The sequence below is a fragment of the Natator depressus genome, chromosome 5, assembly GCF_965152275.1.
Source record: "Natator depressus isolate rNatDep1 chromosome 5, rNatDep2.hap1, whole genome shotgun sequence".
Classification (NCBI taxonomy): domain Eukaryota; kingdom Metazoa; phylum Chordata; order Testudines; family Cheloniidae; genus Natator; species Natator depressus.
This window is the reverse complement of record NC_134238.1, coordinates 24,145,450-24,155,991: the sequence shown is the minus strand read 5'-3', so window position 1 is coordinate 24,155,991 and position 10,542 is coordinate 24,145,450. Positions and strand designations below refer to the sequence as shown.

Here is a 10,542-nt window from a genome sequence, read left to right as displayed (position 1 = left end):
ATAATTGAGCTATTAAAAAAATAAGGCCCAAGCTAGGAAAATAGTTTCTTCAGAGTGTTAGTTCTTTGGGGGTAGAAACAGTCTTTTTGTTCTGTGTTTGTACAGCACCTGCCACACTAGAAATTAAACCAGAGAAGGGTGAAATATCAAGGAGCACCAGCATTCACAAAGGACAATGTTCCATTGTATCTTTGAGTAGCAGCAACACAAGGACAGAACACCAAGTAAACATGTTTTGCCCCCTTTTCTATGAAAAAAAAAAAATCACCCTGTGATCCAAAAAAAATCACATAATCCTTTTTCTTCTTCAACAACCGTGGGATAGGGTGGGTAACTGGCCAAGAAAAAGTGAACCAATACCGTAGGCATGTTGCATCTTTTAAAGAGAAAGTTTACTTGTATGTCAGAAATGTAATATAGATAAGATCTTGACTACTGATGGACGGGACTGGGGAGCTAAACTTCTGAACTATGGCTAGTGGGTAAGCACCCAAATTCCTTTAGGTAGTGCTTCCCTGCAAAAAACAAATTAAATTGTAAGAAATTTTTGGTCAGACTTTCTTATTCCCCTTTTGTTGCTGCCCCGCAACCCCTTCCCCCCCTGAAATCTCCATATTTCTTTAAGAGCCTTGTAAGGCATTAATGTATCTATTATTTGGAAAACAAACGAACAACAAAAATACCAACACATTTTATTTAAAAAACACACAGTCTGAGATAAGATGAGTCCTAGAGCAGAAGAAATCCATATCTGATTTTTCATTTACTCAAAGTTGGTGGCAAGCAGCTGCTGACTTTAAAAAATGAGATAAGAGCCTATGCAAGATAGCTCTGAAATATAGCTAAAAACGTAAGTATGCAAGACTAACAGATGACTTTTTGAAGTTTGCTTAAATTTTTTCCATTTTACACTCCCACCCCGGAAAGTTTTTTTTGCCTCTTCCTTTGTCGTTGAAATAATTTCTTTTTCTTTTTCAAATTGACTTTTAGCTGTGGTTTCACCAACTCTATTTCCAATGGTTTTTCCTCTGCTGGAGTTTCAAAGACAGTTTCAGTAGGATCTTCTGGAATAATTGTTTTTTCTTCTTTTTTCCTAAGTTTCTGCAGGTCCTTCACTTGCTGTTTTTCTCTGAATTTAGCAGCTACAGCCAATCTTGTCATCCGCCGATGCTAACAAAACAAGAAAAGTAAGTTAATGCAGTTGCACTGAAAGGCAGAAAGACTCATCTAACAAGGTGATATTGCAAAAAGTTCACATACAAGTTCACATTCTACAATACAAGTGGAGACAGAAAATCTTCAAAAGATCACCCTTCAACTGGCATATTCCTCAGCATATTGCCATCTTCTCATTGAGAGATTAAACAACTCAGCATTATTAGTTTCATAAATCTGCTCAGTTCACATGGCCAGTGGTTATTTTATCCTAAAATTATAACCTATTAAGTGTGTTCATAGAATCATAGAAGATTAGGGTTGGAAGAGACCAAAGGAGGTCATCTAGTCCAACCCCCTGCTCAGAGCAGGACCAACACCAACGAAATCATTCCAGCCAGGGGTTTGTCAAGTCTGGCCTTAAAAACCTTTAAAGATGGAGATTCCATGCCCCCCCCCCCCCCCCCGGTAACCCATTCCAGTGCTTCATCACCCTTCTAGTGAAACAGTGTTTACTAATATCCAACCTAGACCGCCCCCACTGCAACTTGAGACCATTGCTCCTTGTTCTGTCATCTGCCACCACTGAAAACAGCCAAGCTCCATCCTCTTTGGAACCCCCCTTCAGGTAGTTGAAGGCTGCTATCAAATCCCCCCTCACTCTTCTCTTCTGCAGACTAAACAAGCCCAGTTCCCTCAGCCTCTCCTCGTAAGTCATGTGCCCCAGCCCCCTGATCATTTTCATTGCCCTCCGCTGGACTCTCCAATTTGTCCACATCCTTTCTGTAGTGGGGGTCCCAAAACTGGATGCAAAATCCAGATAAGGCCTCACCAATGCCAAATAGAGGGGAAAGATCATGTCCCTTGATCTGCTGGCAATGCTCCTGCTAATGCAGCCCACTATGCCATTAGCCTTCTTGGCAACAAGAGCACACTGCTGACTCATATCCAGCTACTCATCTACTGTAATCCTCAGGTCCTTTTCTGCAGAACTGCTGCTTAGCCGCTCAGTCCCTAGTCTGTAACAGTGCATGGGATTCTTCCGTCCTAAGTGCAGGACTCTGAACTTGTCCTTGTTGAACCTCAAATTTCTTTTGGCCCAATCCTTCAATTTGTCTAGGTCAATCTGGACCCTATCCCAACCCTTCAGCATATCTACCTCTCCCAACCACTTTAGTGTCATCTGCAAACTTGCTGAGGGTGCAGTCTATCCCATCATCCAGATCACTAATAAAGATGTTGAACAAAACTGGCCCCAGGACCAACCCTTGTGGCACTCCGCTGGATACTAGCTGCCAACTAGATATCGAGCCGTTGATCACTATCCGTTGAGCCCGACAATTTAGCCAGCTTTCAATCCACCTTATAGTCCATTCATCCAATCCATACTTTTTTTTTAACTTGCTGGCAAGAATACTGTGGGAGACTATCAAAAACTTTGCTAAAGTCAAGATATAGGTCACATCCACAGAGCCAGTTATCTCATCGTAGAAGGCAATCAGGTTGGTCAGGCATGACTTGCCCTTGGTGAATCCATGTTGACTGTTCCTGATCACCTCTCTCTCTTCCAAGTGCTTCAAAATGGTTTCCTTGAGGACCTTCTCAATGATTTTTCCAGGGAATGAGGTGAGGCTGACTGGTCTGTAGTTCCCTGTGTTCTCCTTCTTCCCTTTTTTAAAGATGGGCACTATATTTGCCTTTTTCCAATCCTCCGGGATCTCCTCCAATCTCCATGAGTTTTCAAAGATAATGGCCAGTGGCTCTGTAATCACATCAGCCAATTCCCCCAGCACGCTCGGATGCATTAGATCCGGACCCATGGACTTGTGCATGTCCAGCTTTTCTAAATAGTCCTTAACCTGTTCTTTCACCACTGACGGCTGCTCACCTCCTCTCCATACTGTGTTGCCACATTGAGGCCCCTGATCCTGCAAGCTGATCTCTTAGGAGCAGGGGTACACTCATACAGAACAGCTTGTGCAACCAAGGCCTTAGGAATTTGTTAAATGCAAGCAAAACCAAAGACAAGACTATTACCATGTTTGGGGACTGGTAATGTGGATTCTCATATAGAGTTGGTCCTCCAAAGCTGCCCTGGAAAATCTTTATGAGATTTAAAACAAAACGAGGTCCAATTTCTACAAGAGCTGCATCTTCTTCAATGATCTGTAATAAAATAGCAAACACCTTCATTTGAGATTCCTGTGCTGGAGTTATACATATATATTCTTTAAACATTTTACACAGATGAATTCACAGGTGTCCAAGCACAAAATCTAATGCAACTAATTTATGTTAAGCATGTGAAATGGTAGTTTTAAGTCCACTATAAAACATTTTGAAATCACCTTTTTGTATAAGTGGGGTTGATGTCAGCATATCCTGGTAATAGTTAAAGGTTTCCTTTCAATTTACTGGTTTCAGAGTAGGAGCCTTGTTAGTCTGTATTCGCAAAAAGAAAAGGAGTACTTGTGGCACCTTAAAGACTAACAAATTTATCTGAGTAGAAGCTTTCGTGAGCTACTGAATGCATTCAATGAAGTGAGCTGTAGCTCACGAAAGCTTCTGCTCAGATAAATTTGTTAGTCTCTAAGGTGCCACAAGTACTCCTTTTCTTTTTTCAATTTACTGTATTTCATATATATCATACCATACATTTAGTGCAATCTTTAAAAAGTCAGTGGAAACAACCAACCTGATAGTTTCGAAACCAGATTCTGTTGTCTGTGATGGAGAACGTGAATACATGATCTACAAAAGGCTGGCTTTTGGGGTGATACTGTGGTGTACTAAAAATCTGTAACAAAAGACAAAAACAAATCTCATCTAAAATGATCAAGAGTCCAAAATACAAAGTTTAATTACCTTTGCATTCATCTTGTTTTACTATTTAACATCCTGATCCTGCAGAGACTTATGTATGTGAGTCGTTCCATTGACTTCAAGCACATGCGTAAGTCTTTGCAGGCTTAGTGTGTAAGTACCAAGACACACACAAGCAACTTGCAATATGTTTTAAGCCTGAAATATTAGCACAAAGATTGTAAGATGCAAGAAATCCCAAAACCAAGTTGGCACATACTGACCTGAATAAACAACTCTTTTAACAGAGCATAGTGTGGCTCTTGATCAAACACCTAGAAGAGAAAAATACAATTTTATGAACACACACAAGGCAACAGCAATACAGAGAAAAAGAAAATCAGATACTGCAGATCAAGCAATCTGAAATCCTGTACTTGCCGTATCAAAGGACAGAAGAGGCCGTGAGCCTCTCAGGCAGTTTCCAGTCATCTTCAGCTCTGCTAGGGTATGAACTACAATGATTTTGAACAGTTTTAGTTTTTTAAACATTTTTTCTAAGAAAAAATAAATACAAGCAGAAGAACTGACTTAATCCGAGAGCTCAACTTACTATTCTGTACTAAAAATTTGGCTGATGGTCCTTGAGGTGAATTTGAAAGCCTGAAACAAAAGACATCCATTAGTAATGGCAAGAAAAATACTTTAGAATTCTATAGTAAATTTCAACCAGACTTTTTACTGTAGTAGTTTTAAAACTGGCTTTTGTTGTGTATAAATGGTAATTCATTTTAGATATTTTAATAAAAAATGGCTTAAGGTATAATCAATAGACCTCAAATGATGAGGCTTCATAGAAAATAGTGTTTAATTTACACTTATTTTGCTGATTTTAAAATTTTTAAATAGTATTTTTGTAAATAAAGCCAGTCTCATTTACTCTTGCCACTACTGCCAAGACCTGAAGTATTCTATGGGAAGTTTGGCTTAAATTTCTGCAGCAATCCTGTAGGGAAGACTGGAAATTCTGTGGCAGCTCAGGTATACTCAAATATAAATGTATTTAAAAAAAAAAATAAATAAAAAAATCAGTACACAAACTCCACAAGGAATAGTGTAACATTTCTCTTCTGGCAAGAAACAGCCAACAGAGGGAAAGCAAGTGCATGCTACCATAACAGCAAGTTTAACTGTACTTTTAAAAAATGTCACTCCTGAAATGTATGGATCACTAAAGGTGTAAATCTTCAAACTGTAGGATGTTTTAAATAGAGTTCTAGTTGGAATACAAGCAACTATGATTATAGAGAGAGATTTAATAAAGCATAATGTATTTTCTCACCACATGTAGAGATCCTGTTTCTTTTTGGCTTCAAAAAATATGCACTTATTGCAGTTTTTTATTTCACAAATCTATATAAAAAGAAGGCATATGGCAAATTAGCTATTAACAAAGCTCTATGGATCTTTTCACAAACCTTCCAAATCTGTCTCAAGTATTTCTGTCCTAATATGAAAATATGCAAACGTCTTGCATTAGTAGTTAACACCTGGTGCCTGCAGAAAAGTCAGTTTTAAGTAATAGCCACCTTGAAAGGCTTTTAAATTATTTTTATTCCCAGAAGACTACAAACACTCCAGTGGATGGGGCATTAGACTGTCAGGGCACCTAGGGTCTAGTCTCAGCTCTGCCACTGGCCCACCATGTGGCTTTCTTCAGGCAGATCTTTTGACCTATTTGTGCCTCAGGTTTCCCAACATAAAATGGGGGAACACCCTCTTTTGTAAAGCACTTTATATTGGTAGATTGCAGAGTGATGGAACAAAATCCCCATATGCTCATATGCCCAGGGTTTAGCTGATCGTCATATTTGGGGTCGGGAAGGAGTTTTCCTCTTGGGCAGATTGGAAAAGGCCCTGGAGGTTTTTTGCCTTCCTCTGTAGCATGGGGCATGGGTCACTTGCTGGAGGATTCTCTGCTCCTTGAAGTCTTTAAACTACGATTTGAGGACTTCAGTAGCACAGATATAGGTGTGAGGTTTTTTGCAGGAGTGGGTGGGTGAAATTCTGTGGCCTGCGTTGTGCAGGAAGTCAGACTAGATGATCATAATGGTCCCTTCTGACCTAAATATCTATGAAAAAAAATGCTTCTATTCTATATAGGTTCTGGTTCTTGAAATTAAGTTTCTCTTTATCAATAGAAAATTTCCTATTTCAAAATAAGAGGCCTCATTTTAAAAAAAAAAAAAGTTCATGAACAGCAATCATTTTAATCCATGAAGTTATTTAATACATTCCACCAGCAGCATGCCACCATGGGGGGAGGAGATAAGGCCAGAATAGGCTTGCCAGCCTACCCTTCTTCTCCCTTCCCTCAACTAGAAAGGGTACCAGGGGACTAAAGCACAAAAGAAGCAATAGCAGTTCTTTCATAGGGGTAATGATTCAAAGGCACTAGCTCCCAAAGTCTTTACTCCATCACAAAAGCCACAGACACTTGCAGTCTCTATTGTCTTCACTCTCCATCATCAGCTCATCTTTTCTCGTGGAAGTCTAAACTGCTTTGATTCCTCTTTGGTTCATCTCCACTAATGGATCCACCCATATTGCCACTTAGTTCAATTCACTAGCTATACCACATGTACCTGTACTCCTTATTGCCTCCTTCAGCCTTGCACAAAAAAGCACATCCCTACCACCGATTAAATATTTTAAGATTGAAATTACATATGTTCTTGACAAAAAACCAACCACAACGGTTTTTAATCTTTGTAACCTTGTCCTCCTTCCATCAGCCCTTTTCTTGTTTGTTTTCGTCCTGTAATGTTTTTTATTCAAAGTCTTTGCAGCCATGGTATATTTAGACCCAAGATACAAATACATAGGACTCTATCCTGTAAGCCTTTTGTGCACAGAACTTTTATTGATTTCAATAGGAGTTCTGCATAGAGAGTGCTTTCAGGACCAGGTTCTTGTGTCTGTCAGATCATGTCTAACAAAAGTGAGGACTAATGCATGATTATATCAATATTTTACTTACTAGTCTTCATTTCAAAGAGTCAGAATTAAATACAGGGAAGTGAATGAACCTATTTTCTACCCAGAAGAATTACTCTAATTACTTCCTGTGGTTTAGCAAGTAACTCAAACAGCAGGACTTAGACTCTTTGTGCTGCATGAAGTAAACCAAAATTCTCTTTTATTTCAACATCACTTATCTGGCCCTCTTCTCTGTCTCACACAATTTCCAAAAAGCCAAAATATAAATATTAGTTTAGTCATGGCATTACCTCATTAATTACAAACAGCTTATCTTTACGGTCCATTTTAGTGTCTGTAAACAAAGAAAAAAAGTACCACTGAGCAGTCTTGTATGCTTTTGTATATTACAAGGGACATGAGCCGTTTAAAAAAAAACAAAAACAAAAAAGCTCCCACTTTTCTAAAAATTTCACCTACTTTTACGACAGAAAGACTAAGCATTTTCTCAATGTTTGTGTTTCTCAGCAGTTTGCATATAACTCATTTTCACTGTTGATATTATTTCACCTCTTACTCATTAATTGGGTTTCTGTTAACAACAGTTTTTGCACATACTAGCTTAAGGCCACAATCCAGCAAACACTGAAACATGTTGCATTATGCATGCAAGTAGTTTTTCTGAAGTCACAGGAATAGTGAAACATAAAGCAAAGCACGAATTTGAGTGTTTGCAGAATGGAGACCTAGTTTCCTAACAATCTTATTTAGAATCCAACAGTTATTCTGTGCAGCAATTGGGGTAAATAATGTCAATGACAGTGAGCCATATAAATTAAGAATTATGCACCACCTTCAAAAAGCAGGCTGTTGGAGGCAAGTGGTGTAATAAACTAGAATATCCAAAACCACCGACCAAGTTAGACACAAGCAGTACCTAAGACCAGGGGTGGGCAAACTTTTTGGCTCAAGGGCCACATCGGGTGAGAAACTGTATGGAGGGCCGGGTAGGGAAGCCTGTTCCCCCAAAACAGCCTGGCCCTGGCCCCCACCCCCTATCACTTCCTGCCTCCTGACTGTCCCCCTCACAACCCCGGCCCATCCAACCCCCCCCCTTCTCCTTGTCCCCTGACTGCCCCCTCCCGGGAGCCCCTGCCCCAAACCTCCCCTCCCTGGGTATCCCACCCCCATCCAACCCCCCCTGTTCCCTGACTGCCCCAACCTATCCACACCCCCGCCCCTGACAGGCCCCCTGGGACTCCCATGCCCTACACAATTCCCACTGTTCCCCAACCCCTGACCGCCCCAGAACCTCCGCCCCATCCAACCACCCCCTGTTCCCTGACTTCCCCCCGGGATCCTCTACCCAACCCCCACACTACTGCGCGCGCTGCCTGTGCAGCAGCGTAGCTGCGGGGGAGAGGGGGAACAGCGGGGGAGGGGCTGAGGGCAAGCCTCCCAGGCCAGGACGGGCCGTAGTCTGCCCACCTCTAACCTAGACCCTACCTGCTTTAGAGTGGGGCATCAACGTTCGCAAGTCTTGCATTAGATGTCTCGTTCTGAAGTTTATTCCTCTAGAAGAGAAAATAAGCACCCGCTCTTTGTTTTTCCATTTACCCTAAAAGAAACACAAAGTTAAGGTGAAAAAAAAATGTTTCTAATCTTAAACTTTTTAAAATCAAAGTTAATATTTAATCAATTAAGATATTTCAAATTTTTTAAAATCTGCATTTGTGCAGAAGTTTCCAATTAAAACAAAGTGCTGCCTTTTCAATAGGCTGCAGAGATTATATGTGCTTATGTGGATAACTCTGATCTTCCACACTTGAGTACTTAATTCCTACACAAAGGACCCTAATCAACTCAATGTTTTCAGTGATAAACTATCGATATTTGAGGCTGCTCACATAAAATTTCCCCTCTTAGGCTGTGATAAACTTCATGTATCAGGGTGCACCTGCTTGCAGACAGGAGGGGTAAGAGGCCATGAAATCTATTTGTTTTCCCATTTAAACAATAACCATGAGGGTCAGGGATAATACAGGAACCTAGACTGACAGAATACGCAACTTAATATAGCAAAATGACATTAAGTGCATAAAAGTTAAACTGCATATAGTGATAATACAAAAGCGTGTATCTTGTGTAGTTTTAAGGTGAAGGAAGAGTTAAGAACTTAGAGAGGAGTGCTGTGCGATTCACTCAAGAAAGTACTTTGAAAATCCCAGCCATTCAGTCCATTCCAGAGACAACAGCTGTTGCTTCTAAAATATTTTTATGAGCTCTAGGAATAGTTGTCTCTGAAAGGGAGGAAATGGCAATATCCCCAGGGAAGTCATCCTAATCCTCCCTTTGAGTTAGCAACGGAATACTGAGGCTTTGATTAAACTCCTCCCTCCCCTGGACATTGACAAATGGCTCTGCAGCAATCTGAGCTGTGCAGAAAGCCAATAATACTAGAAGCACAGTAGGTCATCTCGTCACAAGAAAAGGCCGATCTGTTGCTTTCTCTACTAAGTGAACTGAGAGCCAGGGAGTTGTAAAGGAACACAGGATAAAAGGGTCTGCTGCAAACAAATCCTCTGTTAATTCAGCACAGAAGGCCCAGGTAGCTTCTATGGACTATAGGATTTCCAATTTCAACATGCAAGTTATTTAAAAAAACTGAAAAGCTGTCAAATGTACAACTTCTGAACCGTGTCATTTGGGATGCTCCCTAAATAAAATAGTCACTAAAACTAGCTATCAAACTTGTACAACACTTTATGATTTGTTTTAATTCTGATGATATTTTAGAATGTTAGTATTGCTATATTGCAATTGCATTATATGATCCAGGGCGGTCCTTCATGTGCTTGGATGTGGCATCTCCATGGTATTAGTAACTCGGGTATTCAAGATATCTGTGCAGATCATGACAGTGCATCATAACCTTGCTTTGCACACCCATATGAAGAGTTCGGGTGACCACACAGAACGAGGCAGTACATGTCTCTGTGGAGGGGCTGCAACCAACGATCTGCTCCCTTCCACGCCAAGCCCTGCAAGAATACCGAGGACTCAGAAGGAAGAGAGCTGCTTCTCTAATAAGAGACAAAGTCTCTAAATAGTCTGAGGCTAGAGAAGGGTAATCTCCGGCCCGTGGGGAGTTTCCCCTGAGGAGAGACAGCCTTCCTCCGCCTCACCCCAACAGTGCGGGCACTCCCGCAGCGGGGATAGCGAATAAGAGGGACCAGCCCAGAGCTCCTGCCCCAACAGGGAGGATTCAGCCTAGGCCACCCCGGCCTCTTACCCTCCGCGCCGTACAGGGACCGGCGGAGACAGTCCGGGCCAGCCACATACCCCGGGGGGGGGGGGGAGGGATGACGGATACAGGCCTCGGGCAGGAGCCGGATCAGCCGCTGTTTTTACCTTAGAGATAGGAGCCGGGATGCTGTGCTCCTCCCTCTCCGCTCCCTGCGGGCTTGGCTTGGCCGGCGGCCCGGTCCCATTCGGAGCCCCTCTAGCTCGTTTCCTCGGCCGGGTCGCAGCACCTCCACGCTTCCTCTTGGCCGCCGCCATCTCGCTTGCACGTGACCCTCACACCGGAAGCTGAGCTCCCTTTCT

At 41.7% G+C, this 10,542-nt stretch overlaps 1 protein-coding gene across 1 annotated transcript; it reads right to left on the bottom strand.

The window, feature by feature from the left end:
• Window positions 1–679: 679 nt before the first annotated feature.
• On the bottom strand, window positions 680–10,534 carry BRIX1 (biogenesis of ribosomes BRX1). Its single transcript, XM_074952443.1, has 10 exons — window positions 10,348–10,534; window positions 8,443–8,554; window positions 7,248–7,291; window positions 5,300–5,370; window positions 4,571–4,620; window positions 4,399–4,472; window positions 4,242–4,292; window positions 3,851–3,952; window positions 3,193–3,321; window positions 680–1,170 (listed from the first exon to the last, which is right to left on the bottom strand). Exons 1-10 carry the CDS (start codon window positions 10,495–10,497, stop codon window positions 907–909), a joined length of 1,047 nt encoding a protein of 348 aa, XP_074808544.1. The 5' UTR covers window positions 10,498–10,534; the 3' UTR covers window positions 680–906.
• Between the last annotated feature and the right edge of the window lie 8 nt (window positions 10,535–10,542).

Bases quoted from the DNA above. Each gene is read 5' to 3' on its own strand.
- BRIX1 (XM_074952443.1), bottom strand. From the start codon at position 10,497: ATGGCGGCGGCCAAGAGGAAGCGTGGAGGTGCTGCGACCCGGCCGAGG. The intron at 4,473-4,570 runs GTAAGTTGAGCT...AAATCATTGTAG, and splicing joins CAAATTTTTAGTACAGAATA to TTCATACCCTAGCAGAGCTG. The intron at 1,171-3,192 runs GTAATAGTCTTG...TTGTTTTGTTAG, and splicing joins ATTACCAGTCCCCAAACATG to CATCGGCGGATGACAAGATT.